This window comes from Gymnoscopelus braueri, assembly GCF_963280865.1.
Source record: "Gymnoscopelus braueri genome assembly, chromosome: 2".
In the NCBI taxonomy this organism is placed as follows: domain Eukaryota; kingdom Metazoa; phylum Chordata; class Actinopteri; order Myctophiformes; family Myctophidae; genus Gymnoscopelus; species Gymnoscopelus braueri.
The window spans coordinates 12,911,918-12,929,442 of NC_137604.1; the positions used below are offsets into that span (position 1 = coordinate 12,911,918).

Consider the following 17,525-nt stretch of genomic DNA (forward strand, 5'->3'; position numbering starts at 1 on the left):
TACACTGAAACAGAAGGCAGTCCACATTCTAAACAGAAAAGGACCCTGGATACTGTAACAGTCAAATAAACTGTATTTCCCTTTAAGCTGCATTACTGTTTACAGCATGCATACGTGCATGTGTGTGTATATCAATACTGTTAGCATGCACCTGATGTCATGCATGTGTCATGCTAAATAAATGTCATGACCAGTAACATTACAATACAACCAGATGACTTTCCTCAGTATGGAATGAATGATTGGAATGAACTCAGTCAAATATGAAATGCCTGCATATCACTTTTTGTAACAGAGTGCTCAGTATAGAGAAGTGTAGAGTTTGCATGTTTTAAAAATGGGGGGTAAGTGAGTGAGCGAGTGAGTGAGCAAGTGAGTCAGTCAGTCAGTCAGCATAATTGAGTATTATTTTGGAGTAGTTGTGAAAATGATGATGACGTTGTGGTGTACTTAGGTGAACAGAGCGCATCGAGTGTAGTCCCTGCCCAGTCCGTGGCCAGCAGCAGTAAACTGAGCACAGTACGTTAGTGTTGGGCAGCAGTCATCCCATAGCTTGCGGGGCTGTAACCATGGCGACGGCTGTAACCGCCCATAGCCCAAACTCAGAATCTCATAAAAAACTTGACATAAAAATGTTAATAAACAGCTTACATTTTGGGAAAGTAAAAAAACGGGCGTCGTTATTTGGTGCATATGCTAATGGCCAATGGCCGTGTGCAAATTCAGATCAATTGCTCCAGCCATTGAGGAGAACCGAACATAGCAGACTCTGCCTGTCCACAGAGGTTTCCTTAATTAGGATGTAGGATATAGATGGGAGACACATCTCACCTCCCCATGTGGCCTTGTGTAGCCTCCTCCAGCAAATGTAAACGTACAGGAACACAGCCAGGGCATACTGTGTGATAGTATTAGCTGCAGCAGATCCACTTCAACAGGGATGAAGAAGAGCCAAAAAGTTTAGTGCAGTGAGTGAACTCTGTGGCATTACAGGGATCCCCCACACAGTAAAATCCTGCAGTTCATTTAAAAGCTGCAATCCATAGGATTTATGTCCTTCTGGGGGTTTGAACGCAGGGCTTGAGGATTGTACTGTGCACCTGCCACCTACTATATGCCGGGTATGATGCAATGTATGATTGATTGACTTAAACCTTTTTAAAGAATGATATCAATGGCGATATTGACTAATAGCATTGATTGATTGATTGAAATTTTCATTAGGCAAAAGAATGTAAAACAACACAGTTACATTTATAATGCTTTTGTCTAAAAGGTCCGGCCAAAAAAGTCCTTGCGGACTTGTTTCCGTTGGGGTCCTTGAGTTAATTTCATAGACATATATAGTAGCAACCAAACAGTTCAAAAATCAACATGAAGATACAGATAATACAGAAAAAATACCACTATGTACAAAAAAAGCATTTAAAAAATATATGTACAAAAAAAAACAAAAAAAAGGGGGGGGGAGCATGGAAAAATAAAAATTATATACAAAAAAAAGCATGAGGAAATACAAAATATGTACAAAAAGAGGAGGGGGGGGGGTCGTCTGTCTACAGGGAAACTGGTACTAGCTCCTCTTTCGGCCTCCAGAAAGATGGGTTTTTAGGGCTGTTTTGAATGAGCCCAGCGAACTGCATTTTTTGAGGGATGGGGTTAGACTATTCCATTCCTTGGTGGCTGTGCTATAGAAGGAGAATTTGCCCATGTTTGTTTTATGGGTGGGTGGTACCAGATTGTTGTTTACGCTCCCTCTAGTTTCGTGGCTGTGGGTGTCACTAACTTTTTCGAGGTATTTATACAGATATGCGGGTATAGGGGGCATATCGGGCAAATCTGCATTTACAATTTTGAAGACCAGACCCATTTTTAGTTGTTTAACCCTGTCTTCCACCCTGAGCCAGCCTAGGCTGGCAAAGTGAGTGGGAGAGAGGTGGGTCATGGGCCCCAGTCCGAGAAGTAGTCGGATCAGTTTGTTTTGGGAGGTTTGAAGCTTAGTCTGCAGTGACACTGAGGTGTTGGAGTACCAAGAGGAGCTAGCATAGTCAAAAAGGGGCTGAATCAGGGCCCCTGAGAGGGTCCTGAGGGCCTGAGGGTTGACAAAAGAGGAAACTCTGCCCATAAATCTGGTTCTCTGGTTTACTCCTTTGACCACCTTTGTTGCCATGCTTTCACCTGACAGGTATTTGTCAAGAATACATCCCAAATAGGTAATTTGGGATGTATATATATATATATATATATATATATATATGTAATAGCAACATCAAACAAGGCTCTAAAGGCTATTCATAGTTTGTCACATGACCCTTTTAACAGTTTTTTCACTCTACAAAAATGATGTACTGTTTATGGAAGCCCATTTCTGCCTCTTAATAGAAATAACCTTTTTATTCATATTAAGAGGCAGAAATGGGCTTCCCTGAATTGCCCTGAGTTGTTTTCTCGCAATTGTGACTTATAACTAAGAATTCCCCAAAGTCCTTCAGGGCGTTCCAGGGGGTCCCAGCTGAACGATTGATATTTAGAATCCAAATGGATCCTTATGGGTCCATTTGTACAATCTCAGAGTTAAATGAACACTGAGGACTTTACAGTGTAGATTGGGGTCTCAGAGATACCCTCGTATCAAACGAGGGTTTAATTGTGGTCTAATACATATCCTTGAAATTAAAAAGAGAACCAGTGTTCTGTTAAGTGATGTGAAGGTACTGCATGGACTGTACAGTAGGTGTATGGGTACATGTTAGCAGGGGCGTCAATCTGTCTTCGCGCGCGAGGGACCGCCGACTTCGCGCGCGTGCACGTTTTTTTTTTTTGCGGTTCTGGGCGGATTGGGTTCGTTTTTATCGCGGTTCTGGGCGGATTGGGTTCGTTTTTTTTCCAGTTTTTGGTTTCTTTATTTTGGTTTTAGGGTTAGGATTAGGAGTTAGGTTAGGGTTATGTTATTTAATTCATATTTTTGCCTGATTTTACCAATTAATTATCACAAAAAACAATTTCTGCCTAATAAAATATTCAAACAAAATGGGTTTATACTAATGTAAAAATTTTGGTTATATGGCGGATTTGATGATAAACTCCCATTAGTTTGAGTCGTGGCGGGGGTCTATCACTCTCTGTTTCTTTTTCCTCGGTAGCTTTCACTGTTTTAAAATACTTGCTTAAATCTGCACACTTTGCAGCTAGCACAGATAGCTCTTGTATCCTCTCGTGTCTCGTTATGTTGTTGAGCTCTTTCCCCAAATTCTACTTGTAAACAAACCGTGAAAAACCACATGTTGGATGTTGCTGTGTGCCGGTGTCACTGTTTACAATACAAGAACGCATCGTCCCAAAACACACTCGCCCCGGGTATATCTCGCGGTCTCGAACGGCGAAAAAAATTGTGTTTTCACCGTGCAGTGAGGAAGAATGCCGTGCGTTGGACCAAACCATTTTGGGATTTACACGGGGGGGGGGGATAAATTAGTGTTTATTAGTGCATGTCATGATTTCAAAAGCGGGTTCGGATTCTATTAACTTAAATTAAAAAAGTATTTTTGAATTATCCTAAATTACTTGGGGGGGGGGTCCAATCTGACTTGGGGGGGTCCAATCCGAAGCTAGGGGGGGACAAAACCCCCCCGCCCCCCCCGGGATTGACGCGCATGCTTGTTAGACAATGCATAGTGTCCAAAATCACTCACTGCTCTCACTATACTGTACTGTATACTGCCATTTTGTAGTGTTGTCGGAATGTCTAGTGAGAATGTTTAGACCAGTATTCACCTGTTTCCTAGGCTGTGTGTTTTCCACTTCCTGTCGATTTCATTGGATATCATTGGTCATCTGACCAGTTTCATTGGATTTCATTGGATCAAATCGACAGGAAGTGGAAAACACACAGCCTAGGAAACAGGAGAATAGTGGACTCATCGTACCCCAGAATGGCATGTTTTCATTGTGCGACAGCAATGACGTAAATAACATAGGCCAGAGAAAAAAAATATATATATTTTTTTACTGTAGTACCCTACATCGAGTAATGAATGAGTAAATGAAGCCATAGAGGAGGAGAAACTTACACGACACCCATGTCCAGAGGATAGAGCAAGATATAGTTGATAAGTGCGTTAAGGAGATTCCCCACAGCTCCAGTTATCACCTGAGGCCATATGATGCCCTGCAAATAACAAACACCCTGCTTTTAAGATCACTTAGCTGTTTTTTTAGTTTTTGGCACTGCATTTCAGACACTGCATTCATGATTTGAGGCATTTTGTTCCAGAAATGTGTTTCGCTAAATTAGACCTGCTGGTGGCGCTATAACAGGCCAATGTGAAAAGGGTGGTATTTCTTCCTCGGCCTAGTGGGCAAAATTTCACGGAAATCACACACTGCGTTCATGATTTGAAGCATTTTGTTCAAAACGGACCTATCATGCAAACTTTGGAAGCCAATGTTAGCCGAATAGGATGGAATATGAAATGTCGGACACATCCGTCTTGATCACATGAAAAATGTGTTTTACAAAAGTCAGCCTCCTGGTGGAGCTCTAAATGGCAGATGTGAAAAATGCAGGGCAGAGGTTCGGCTTTGGCATCCAGGGAGTGTGTGTGTGCACAGTTTCACAGCGACCGGGCCAACGGTGTCGGAGATTAGCTGTCCACAGACAGAAGGACACACACACGGACTTTTTTTTTTGCGGGGCTCCCCCAAGTTAGCCCGGCAAAAAAAATGTTTTTTTTTTTTTTTTTTTTTTCAATAGAAAAAAAAAACCGAGGAGGGAGTATTAATATATTAAAGTATTCTGGCGCAGCTGTTCACCCCCCCCACCTGCGTGACCCCCCCCCCCCCCCCACCGGGACCCCCCCCGGACCCCCCCCCCCAGGCCCAAGGTGTCACTCATAATAATTTTATATTTTGCGCTTTGACACAGAGCGGTTGAGATTTCATTAAGCCAGATCTTTGTCAATTTTACTTGAATTCTTATCATTTTAATGTTTATATGATCTGTAAAATGTAGATTTTCATTTGGTAGCAGTCATGCATTTATTGTAATTTATTATAATGTATTTCTTATTTTCTGTCATTTATTTCCACGCACGTAACATTATCTGTCTGTCTGTCTGTCTGTCTGTCTGTCTGTCTGTGTGTGTGTGTGCGTGCGTGTGCGCACAGACAGACAGACAGACATCTTTCCTCTACAAATGAGACTAACAAGTCAGTCGAATCCCATGCTATAAGCTTGTAGATCTGCTGTTTTTGAAAGCATCAGAATCACGTGCGCGTGGAGGGAGCGCACACGCGCGCAATATTAAAGTCTTCTGGCGCAGCTGTTCACCCCCCCCCCCCCCCCCCACCGGGACCTATCTATCTATCTATATATCCATCTATCTATCTATCCATCTATCCATCTATCTATCTATCATTCATCTGTCACAAGGCTTTTCAGCCCAAGGACCCCCTAGCTGCCGTCCACTCATCAGTGGGCTGATTGGCACAGTATTAAAGCAACGCACCTCCAAACACAGTTAGCTGTCTGTCTCTCCACACTGGTCTATTATCAGTCCAGGCTGGCCTGTTGGGCCCGCCTGTGTTCTCATCGCGCATTAGCGCAGGTATGTCTCTCCATCTTGCTGTTTATGCAATTGTCTTATGCTGCGTAGTGCATGGTCTTGAACTTGACCATGAGCGTTTGTGTCCTTTGTAGCCCTGGTGTGTCAACCCATCTTGTTGGCGTTTTGCGCCGGGCGTGCAGTGCTTCATGCTGCACAACGGGTACGTTGGTGGTCCTCCTTCTCCGCAGTATAGCAAGTTAATTTCAGGCACTATAATAACCATGGCCCTTTATTATTACAGTTTGTCTCCTACCGGTGTTCGCCGCTGCAGGCAGTCCATTGTGGCTTACGCCTTTGCTGCACCGCGGTACGTGACTGTCTCTCTCTGCTCCTGTCACCCGTCTTAATGAATATTAGTATTATACTGTAAATGGTAGAATGACACGGCCGTTTGTCCTTTCGGGCACCGTGATACTCCACTGCTGCTTTGCGGGTTTCCAATAACCCACGCATTAAGAACCCTCTCACACTGATAATCCATTCTGAGGTTCCCCTCCAGCTGAGCTTATGCCCTTATATGGGTGAACGTATTCTTTTCTGACGCATTGGTCCACACTCTCAGGCTCACAGCCAGCCTCCCTGTTTATTTTGTTTTAGTGTTATTGCTTATTTTGTTATTGTTTATTTAGTGTTGTTTCTTTGGTTTGGTTTATTTTCATGAGATTGTAGGCCTACAGACGGCATTCTATTATAACTTGCAGCACTGGCCCTATAGGCAAATAGATTTTATTAAGTGCATTGCCCGATTGTTTTTTTCTTATTAAATGTTTTGTTACTTTTATTATTGATGAGATTACCCTGTTACCATTATTACAATAAAGCTTTTTGTACTTTTTACTTTTCTGCCTTTTTATAATTGTACAACGAACTTGTGTGAGGAGTAATATATGTTCAGGTGGTTGGTTTACATTATAAATATTTCCTGGGGTGCTACTCCCCAGGTGTTGGCTATATTATATAATTATTCATACCGCCCTGCTACACTTGCATGCATGTATGAGGTGGGTTAATAATTATTTGAATAAAAGTATATTTTCAGCTCATTCTGTTCAGTCCATAAATGTTGTGTTCAGAATAATAAAAAACATAGTGTCATTATTATTATTATTATTATTATTATTATTAGTAGTAGTAGTATTAAGTTATTATTACTACTACTATTATGCTATTATTACTGTTATTATTATTATTATTATTAGTAGTAGTAGTAGTAGTAGTAGTATTAAGTTATTATTATTACTACTACTATTATGCTATTATTACTGTTATTATTATTATTATTATATTTGTCAGTGTGTTTGTGTGTGTCAGTAAAAAAGGCCAGTAGAGAGAGAGAGAGAGAGAGAGAGAGAGAGAGAGAGAGAGAAAGAGAGAGAGAGAGAGAGAGAGAGAGCATGTGTCTCTACAGAGAGAGAGAGCGCACTGGGGTAGAGCGAGCATGTGTCTCTACAGAGAGAGAGAGCGCACTGGGGTAGAGCGAGCATGTGTCTCTACAGAGAGAGAGAGCGCACTGGGGTAGAGCGAGCATGTGTCTCTACAGAGAGAGAGAGCGCACTGGGGTAGAGCGAGCGTGTGTCTCTACAGAGAGAGAGAGCGCACTGGGGTAGAGCGAGCGTGTGTCTCTACAGAGAGAGAGAGCGCACTGGGGTAGAGCGAGCATGTGTCTGTACAGAGAGAGAGAGAAAGAGAGAGAGAGAGAGAGAGCGTATTTGGGTAGAGTGACTAAATTAACGTGAATTAATGTATCCCCTAGCTGCTAGATTGATATTTAGATCTTAGTTGGTTCAGAGAAACGTGGCACATTTATCAGTACTGATTAATAATAATTATAATATTATAGATAATAATATAATCATTTAATTCCGAGATGAACTCGATAGATAGAGATAGATAGATATATAGATAGATATATGGGCAAAAGTGACGGTTTTAAGTAACGTCAGGGTTAACTGCGTGTGTTTGTTTGTGCATTATGGCCGCTGACTTTTGAGACAGACAGACAGACAGACACCCAGGCTGTGGTAGATCGGTGGTAGACGTCTGTCTGTCTGTCAAGTTGTGAGCTTGTAGATCGGCTATTTTCAAGCCTATAAAATATGTCTGGAGTGGTTAATATGGCTAATAGTTGACATCTGCAACTGCAAAGTAGCCTAACTACTAGGACTAAAGTGTAGTTAGTTACTTTCATAACTGGCTGAAGTGGACAGTGGTGGAGAAAGTACTCAAAGGTTTTACTTAAGTAAAACATTTGAGTACTTTTTCCACCACTGATGCGTATATTACTTCATGTGAGATGTGACGAGATGTGGGTTAATTAACGAGAAAACATCTGAGGAACCTGAGCATGTGAGCGTCTCTGAGAGTAGGCCTACGTGATTACTGACCCGTCAATCAACGTGCGCGCATTAATAATGATAATAGCATGATAATAATATTTTTTTTATTATTCTGAATACAATATTAATGGACTGAACCTGAATGGTAATAACAAATGACGTTGTGGTCTTGGTCTGATGAACAGCTGCGCCAGAAGACTTTAATATTGCGCGCGTGCGCGCTCCCTCCTCGCGCACGTGATTCTGATGCTTTCAAAAACAGCAGATCTACAAGCTCATAGCATGGGATTCGACTTACTTGTTAGTCTCATTTGTAGAGGAAAGATGTGTGTCTGTCTGTCTGTGCGCACACGCACACACACACACAGACAGACACGCACACACACAGACAGACAGACAGACAGACAGACAGACAGACAGACAGACAGACAGACAGACAGACAGACAGACAGACACCAAAAAATAGCCAATCTACGAGCTCTGTAGCGCGATAGATAGATAGACAGACAGACAGACAGACAGACAGACAGACAGACAGACTAGACAGACTAGACAGACAGACAGACAGACAGACAGACAGACAGACAGACAGACAGACAGACAGACAGACAGACAGACAGACAGACAGATAGATAATGTTACGTGCGTGGAAATAAATGACAGAAAATAAGAAATAAATTATAATAAATTACAATAAATGCATGACTGCTACCAAATGAAAATCTACATTTTACAGATCATATAAACATTAAAATGATAAGAATTCAAGTAAAATTGACAAAGATCTGGCTTAATGAAATCTCAACCGCTCTGTGTCAAAGCGCAAAATATAAAATTATTATGAGTGACACCTTGGGCCTGGGGGGGGGGTCCTGGGGGGGTCCCGGTGGGGGGGGGGGGGGGCACGCAGGTGGGGGGAGGTGAACAGCTGCGCCAGAATACTTTAATATATTAATACTCCCTCCTCGTTTTTTTTTTCTATTGAAAAAAAAAAAAAAAAAAACTTTATTTTTTGCCGGGCTCCCAAACTTGGGGGAGCCCCACAAAAAAAAAAAAAAAAAAAAAAAAATTATATATATATATTTTTTTTATATCTATTTTTCGGAATGGCAGGGTTTATTTCAAATTTTCAAAACCCCCCCACTCCTACACCCCCCCATTCCGAAAAAAAAATTCGGAGTGGGGGGGTGTAGGAGTGGGGGGGGGGGGTTTTCGGAATGGGGGTGTGTATAAGTGGGGGGGTTTAGGAATGCGGGGGTGTACCCGGAATATGAAATGTCGGACACATCCGTCTTGATCACATGAAAAATGTGTTTTACAAAAGTCAGCCTCCTGGTGGAGCTCTAAATGGCAGATGTGAAAAATGCAGGGCAGAGGTTCGGCTTTGGCATCCAGGGAGTGTGTGTGTGCACAGTTTCACAGCGACCGGGCCAACGGTGTCGGAGATTAGCTGTCCACAGACAGAAGGACACACACACGGACACACACACGGACGGACGGACGGACGGACGGACGGACGGACGTGCAAAACATACTCTCTCGCCAAGCTTTTTGGCCTGGCGGAGACAATAACATCCATTCCAAGCCAACATACTGTATAACTTTTCTTTTTTAAGAAAGCAGAGATCTGTGCGAATACAGATATAATGAATCATTAATTAACATTAATTACTATCAATAATATGTCAATTTACAATTTAGGCATTTTGCAGACATTCTTAACCAGAGCTACTTACAATAAGCAAGGTAAAACATCAAATGCACAGAGACAGTGTAGTGCCTCAGTAAACTTGGACCACAGGTAAACCAATAACCTCGCATCAGTCTAAACAATATAAAAATTATAATCTGTATATTGAACTATAGGATACCAAGTAAACAATGGACCTAGTATCTGTCTAAATAACATGCTATCTAGAATCTGTGGCGTCATAGACCGCACCTGATTTTGAAGATATCGCCCCTGCAGCTGGTACATGAAGGCAGCCTGTGAAAGAAAGCCACAAAAATAGCAGAGTTGAATGGGCATAAACAAAACATTAGGTATTAGAAATGAGTATACTGGGAGTGAACTCGACTCACTGGCAGAGCTGGCATGAAGATCATCACATACAGCTGGGCAAGTCTTTATGGCAAACGGACATAAAGGTAAGTTGTAATGACAGCAAGGACATGCAATCGTGGCTTCACTACATACAGTAGGACATGTAACTTCTGGACTACATCTATGCCATTTATTTGGCAAAAATTGTATGAAAGTATCAACAACTTGCAGTGTTGTGTGGTAATCTGTCCAGTGCAGGAGTCATCACCATGGCAGCTCGTGATGGACATTTTCATCAACATTTTATTTTTGCCACGGACATGCAAAATGATCATTTTACCTAAAACATATCGGCCTGGCCCTAAATGTATTATAATGGACTCCTAATCTGTCATAGGGTCAATTGCAATGTGCTGCACATTTTAAAACAATAGTATGTCTGCATTAACTACTGAGCCACTTAACCACCCAAAATAGTGAGTCTCATCAATACAGACAGTGTTTCCATGGCAAAAGGGCCACTTAGCTGCAATGGTGAGTGGGTGCGTATTATACATCACTAGAGGCCCTACGTGTGCCCGGCCCCCTAGCCGCGCACAGGGCTCTAGGGCTCGCTTATTTTGGGGTTCCAAAATCGTGGGATAAAAATTCCCCCCCCCCAAAAAAAAATACATGGAGGACCCCTGGGGGTCCGCAGACCCCCTGGGAGTCTTGGGACCCCCGCAAAACATCGCAGAGCCCCGTGAAACATCGCGGACCACTTCAGCTGTTGTTGTTTTTTCATGAAGGTGGTTGCTTGTTTCTGGCGCACTGACCTGTCTGCTTGTCTGACCCCCCAACGTGGCAACCCAGATGCCGACTCGGTGTTGTTGTTAGCGGCTGCGTTGAGACACTGGCGTGTTTTAATGTTTTGTGTGGGATGTAGGCCTACATGACATATTACACACACACACACACACACACACACACACACACACACACACACACACACACACACACACACACACACACACACACACACACACACACACACGGTGCAAGGGGTAACACGCTCCCGCGCAGGAAGGGAGAAGCTGCAAGCGGCTATGATTAGCTCTGTGTTTTTTCATGAAGCTGCCCACGCATGTGCAGTTGCAACCTAGCTGCGACCTAACTGCGACCTAACACACAACGTCCGCGCATGGGCAGATATGACGATTGTATTATAGGATATGGCTATTATAGAGATTGCTGTCTTTTCAAAGGACAGTGTTACTTGTCTTGAGAACAGATAGAGATCAAGTTCTACCAGCTAAACCATTTGTTTGGCTTGGCAAGGTAGCTTCAATTGTTGTGGATTCCATTAAGGTGATCAGGTATTCTCTGTTGATGAGAAAGTCCAAGGAATGCAAATGTAACGATGGAAAAAAGACACACCCTACAAGCTACACTTGATTTGTTTTGATTTACTAGACATAATAATTAAATGTTAAATGCTTCTCACGGAAACGTCAAGGATAAAATGCCAATGGAACACTGGAACAAGGAAACTTGAGAGACAAAAAAGATATGTGGGCCTAGATGATGAGTGATTAATGAAGGGCATGCCAGGATATTTATTGAATGCAGTGTCACAATAGTTTAATTCGAAAGCATCTAACTTTGATCAGAGGTGAGCTTACTTTTAGGTTGGAGGAGGACCTATAGGCTGTGGATGGAGGGGTACCATGGATTATGATTGTGCAGTGTTATTTTAGTTGTTATTGTCATTATTGGGCACTTTGAAACACTGTCACTCAACTATCGACAACCAGCTTTACTTGTCCATGTCTGCCCTCCTTTGCCAGCTTGGTAGCAAATAGCTCCTTCTGAACAGATGACATGCCTTCTGTTTTTGCTCTTTTCCTGCACCATTTTTTCACTGTGGTCCCTCACATGCCGTTGACTGTAATTATTTCATTGTCTGACCACACCACATGCACTCCATGAATCTGTTGTCTTAAAAAAAGAGGGGAAAAAAGGTGTTTCTCCAACAATGGATTGAAAGGACATTTTGCAATTTTCGCAGAATTGAGGCAACTATTAGCAATCATTTTTTCTAGCTTTCTTGTTGTCTTCACCTCATGCAATTGTGTTTACAGGTATAATGTGCAACACTACAAATCTCCTGCAACATATTAATGAGCATGTTACTTTACGAGTCGCCGAAGTTATTCAAACACATTTTAATATGTTTTTACGTTATAATGAAAAAAATATAGACTATATTTTGAAAAAAATAATAATATATAGATAAAAAATTAGCACACGGACATAGTCATGTCTTGCCACGGACACGTTTGTCCGTGGACGGACATGTTAATGACCCCTGGTCCAGTGTAATGCTGACATGTAACCAAATAATCCCAGATGTATTCTTATTCTATATATTATCATCTTACTTTATTTTATGACATCTAATCAAATCACATACCCAGTCTTTATGTGCTCTGGGTGTTGGGGAGATACAAGGTCAGAGAGGGGGATAAGGATCTCTGCAAATGCACTGCTGTATCAACCCTATAGGGTTACATGGCAGCTAACCAATCAGTGCCACTGCGCCCTGAACTGGCACTGTGAGTGAGCTCATTGTGCTGAACCATGTCAAGTCAAGCAGCCATGTCAAAAGTCAACCCCGGTCCCCGAAACACAGTTGCTCTGGGTGGTAGAATTCATGGCTGGGTTTCATTCTGGTACAAGGGAATCAAAGCACAGAGCAGAGAAACAGTCTCCCTCTACTATTCACAGAATGGCTGTGTAATGGTGAGGCTTATTAGCCATTTCAGGCCGCGACCCCCCCAAAATAATCATATTTGAACTGGGGACCCCACACCCTGACAAGCACTTGGAATTGTAGGCATTACTTTGACTCAGATACATTTGACAGATAAATATTGTGAAAATAGCCTATAAGCTCATAACGCCTCGTACTGCGAGGCGTTGTGAGCTTGTAGATCAGCTATTTTCACAACGTTTGCTTCTTTGTTACGTAATATTTGACAATTTGGCCATTTCTTTTTTAAAAAGGGTCTTAAAAGTCGATCAATTGTAACTTTAGAAATATGCAGATACCCTGTATACACTTATACTGTATGTTGGTGTGTTTACTGGTGATTGAGAAAACAATGTTGCACATTAAGCTAATCATCTGCGGACCCCCCAAAATAATTTGGAAACCCCCCCAGTCTGGGAACCACTGCTGTAGTGTGATGTATGTGAACATCTGTGTGTGTGTGTGTGTGTGTGTGTGTGTGTGTGTGTGTGTGTGTGTGTGTGTGTGTGTGTGTGTGTGTGTGTGTGTGTGTGTGTGTGTGTGTGTGTGTGTGTGTGTGTGTGTGTGTGCGTGCGTGTGTAGGGCTGACCGGGCGACCTCAGAGCTCTGTCTGGCTGCCAGCAGTATGGGCTGGGTGTTCAGGAGGAGCGCCCAGCAGGGGAAACAGGCTAGCAGCAGAATGAGGACCCCTCTTTGGAGAATCACTCCTACACGCTTCAGGTTACCACTCCCATACGTCTGCATGGAAGAAACACAGTACAGTCGGTCATGACACGTGTCAACGGATTTGTAGAACTTTTTCAAATCACACAAGATAACGTGAATTACTGTGGGCATGCTTCCATCAGCTAAGCTGAAGCAAGTCGATTCCTCAAAGAACTTTGTCATCTCACCTCGAGAGAGGAAGTTTTATTGATCCAAAACGTCATGATACACAAAAACTCTCAGATGGAAATATGGATGGAGTAATGACATTATGCAGAATAGCTATTTTTGTCCTCTTTCTATTGTTGCTTCTATCTACACATTGTCTACTGAAGAAAAAAGTGCATAATGTTATTCACACATTCTTAACCACTTAAGTCTATATACTTTTATGACTACCGTAATAGTTACATGTTGCAACACGTTGAGCTTATAGCTCTTCTATATGTGAACAAGTTTTAAATGTTTTGCATTCTCAAAACAGGGATAGCAGGTTGAAAGCGGTTAATGAGTGTGATATTAAAGTGAGTGTGAAAACAAATACAAGAAGTATATTTTATTACCTGAGATATTAGAGTATCAAAGGCCAATGCCAAACCGGAGCCAATGGATATACCAGTGACGTTAATCACCTAGATTGAACATTTGGGTAGAAATTTAAATCCGGTCCAGGCACAATTAATGAATAATTTCAATTATTTATTTCCTCAGAAGCCCAACAATGAAAGATTGCACTAAGAATGTGGCAAATATGTGTTTTAACCAGAATGTAGTTAGACTACCATAAATCCTCTAATAGTAACCTCTATTCAATTAAAAGCCTCTCTATTAATGACCGGGGGCGCCGTTCAAAAAAGCAATTAAAAGCCTCCCTTCCATTACAAGCCGTGCCTGAATTACAAGCCTTTTTTTTCCCTACTTTTTTTTAAAGTCTTAAGAGGGCGCTAGACACGTCTCTCGCCTCTATGGCTACTACCTGCCGTCGGTTCAAATCACCGTGACACAGAGTAATATATAGGACAACATTTAAGTAAAGTAGCCTACTTTAGTAAATGTACTTAGTTACTTCTGCAGACGAGCTGCGCAGCTCCGTTCACTGATGCCTCCAATAGATGGGTTTCCGCGCGACGTCATCACAGAGCAGAGTGCGCAATCTGCGCATGCTTGGGGTAGAACGAACCAGAAGCGCCCTTCACTCTGTTGTTTTGTTCGGGATTTAGATAGGCATAATGCTGCTATTATAGGCATAATAGGCATAATGCTGCTATTAAATACAAACAGATCCAACTTCAGACAAATCATTTTTATTGAGTAAAGAAGATATTACAAACTGCATAATTTAATCTACTTTCATTAAACCCGGTGAAGACCATTTCTTTTATGAATGTACAATGGCCAGAGCTGCCGCGGGTAATAGCGCCCTCTACAGGCTCGTCCCTCCACTGCGCGCGCATCATCCTCTCATGTTTACAAACAGGAAACCCATCTATATAGCCGAGATGCGAACGGCCTTTTTGCGTGTGGTTGAAGGCAAGAGGGCGGGGGCCGGGTGGGGAGAGAGCCTGGCGACGCGAGCTATGTTAGTGCACTGAGTGGCAGTTGGGGCAAACGCAGTGTTGCCAGATTCTGCGAGAGAAATAAGCAACACTGCTAGTGTGGCTCCCCATTGGCTTAGACCTGTCACATGACCTGTTTGCCACTGGCAGTGTTGCCAGATTCTGCGAGACAATCAGCAACCAGGTCTATGAAAACAAGCCTCTTGCACTGTTTATTTCATACAGTACTTGGTTTCAATACGTTAACCCAGTACATTTTACTGGGTTCAAACTGACACAAAATGTTGATTTTTTTCATTCTGATCTGTTTGAAAAATGGAAATATAGGCCTCTCTCTTATACACTACTACTTTCAATAAAAGCCCGGTACCCACTACGGGTTACTATAAGAGGATTTACAGTATGTCTGCAACACTTGGAGAAGGACCTGTCACCATGTAGGAGGGCTGACAACAGAAGGAAAGATTAGCTCATCACCTATACAGTATGTTCAAAATATGGTAAGTTTCCACCCCGAATCACACGCTCAAACTACATGCATCTTTGTAAATAAAAACATCTATCTGAATCAATTTGTGTATTTTTTCCCCTACAGACAACTCAGAAATATGGTGCTGATCGGTGTATCTTGTAAACAGTGGTCACCACCCTCCAAACATTCCATAATGAGAGGTCTCTACAGGAACAGATGTTATTAGACTGTATACTGAGTTTTCTTACAGCGATTGCCATTGCCACTCCTGCAAGTTCGGTCTTGCCCAGGTGTCCACAAAATGCCATGCTGACAAAACCCACCAGAAACATCATCAACTGTGAGATGACCTGAAATACAAAAGGAAACTCAATGATATTTTTAAACCGTGTTATCCTTCCTTATCTTATCATCTCATTTTTTTAAAATTATCTTATCAAAGCTGTAAAGTATCACAATGCATGGTAGCATGGTTGATTATACACAGAAAATATAATTTCTTTCTATTGTCCAAATGCTGTAGATATTGCATCATCAATCAATTCAGTTCTGTGCACCACAGAGAACGTTTATATACAATGACAATATAATAGTTCCAAGCATCATTTGGTGTGTAATGAGCATAGGCTACTGTAAGGTTATGGTTCTTTTATGTTTGTGAACTTCTCTAGATCAAAGAGTTATGGCTGGTGTAGGGCTCTGCTGTTAAAACAGAAAAAAAAATGCTTTTAGTAGCTGCTTTAAACATGAATATCTCAGTCAGACACAAAATGTCCTCTTCCACCCAGTACTACTGGGTGGAAGTTTATGCCAGAGTTATGACAGAATATATATGATTAGCTAAAATGACTGGTTATTTTTAACCATGTTCTCTTGTCTATTCAGTCCAGTTAAGGATATAGTCTTAAAACTTGGCAACATTGAGAAACACTAGGCAACACTGGATGCTCCATGGCTTAGGAGTCTTTAAAATGTTTAATATAGGCCTCATAAACACAACTATAAAATCACCCAGAGATAATACCCACCAGTACGTCACACGCCGTGTTACAGTCATCTGCCAAGTTTGATACAAATCGGATAAAAACTGTCCGAGTTATCACTGTGACAGCCAGTCAGCCAGCCAGCCAGACAGACACCGCAAATACATTGGCAATTGGTGGTGTGCTTTATCTAACAAATCCACATTGCTGAGATACTGTTGTATGAACAGTAGATTCCCTACAAATGCAGGACATGGTTGTACTGAAGTGGCACAATTGTTTATTAGGATCCTAATTGGCTGTAAACCGAGTGACACAGGCGGAGGGTATATTAATAGGCTACAGAGTAAATTGAGAGTATAAATTGCTTTCAATGTGCTTAATACAGTATGACACATTGATATAGCTACACACATAGCAGCCAGGTGAGCAGGTCAATTCGGGTTTCACTACGATGATAGATGATCGATAAAATAGAGTCGGATTATAAATGTATTACTAATAATAAAATACAATCTTAATTCGTTTTTCAACCCTAATTACTCTAGCGAGCGTACTATATTATCTTCCAGTACATGATGCATCCAAAGTAATTCTTACCACTGGTCCTGCTAGCTTTAAAAGTTGAATCATCTCATTCTTGTAGTCCACGGGTATCCAGGCCTTGGTGCATTTAAGGCATGGACCACAGCATACATGGGAATTATTCTTATGATTAATAACATCTGTTTGTTCAATTTTGGTCTGTCCATTTACTCCATTGGCAGTTTTTGTTGTAGGGTCGTCCATAGTGGAATGGGAATGGTATCTTGTACTACTTGACAGAATAGTTCAATTCACTATCAATGAATGAGCCCCTTCAGAGGTTGTCAGTGAGGCCTGATTTGGGAAGGTACGAGACTGGTTGGCAAACCCCGCCCCCGGGAATCCAGATTCCAGCAAGTCAGATTCCAGCCGGTCTCCGAGGGGGCAGGGTTTGCCAAACCGGTACCGTACCTTCCCAAATCACGTGTCAGTGAGGCTGGAAACTGT

At 42.0% G+C, this 17,525-nt stretch overlaps 1 protein-coding gene across 1 annotated transcript in view; it reads right to left on the reverse strand.

Moving 5' to 3' along the window:
* Window positions 1–17,147, reverse strand: part of LOC308094223 (multidrug and toxin extrusion protein 1-like) — a gene marked incomplete at its 3' end in the record, with an annotated part of 38,931 nt that extends 21,784 nt beyond the window's left edge. Inside the window, exons 1-8 of the mRNA XM_080440743.1 lie at window positions 17,094–17,147; window positions 15,759–15,860; window positions 14,046–14,114; window positions 13,367–13,515; window positions 10,025–10,067; window positions 9,885–9,929; window positions 4,071–4,168; window positions 832–929 (exon numbers count right to left, since the gene is read on the reverse strand). Of these exons, the coding sequence (XP_080296869.1) occupies window positions 832–929; window positions 4,071–4,168; window positions 9,885–9,929; window positions 10,025–10,067; window positions 13,367–13,515; window positions 14,046–14,114; window positions 15,759–15,860; window positions 17,094–17,126 (637 nt within the window). The 5' untranslated portion in view covers window positions 17,127–17,147. The remainder of the gene's footprint in view (window positions 1–831; window positions 930–4,070; window positions 4,169–9,884; window positions 9,930–10,024; window positions 10,068–13,366; window positions 13,516–14,045; window positions 14,115–15,758; window positions 15,861–17,093) is intronic.
* Window positions 17,148–17,525: the final 378 nt, after the last annotated feature.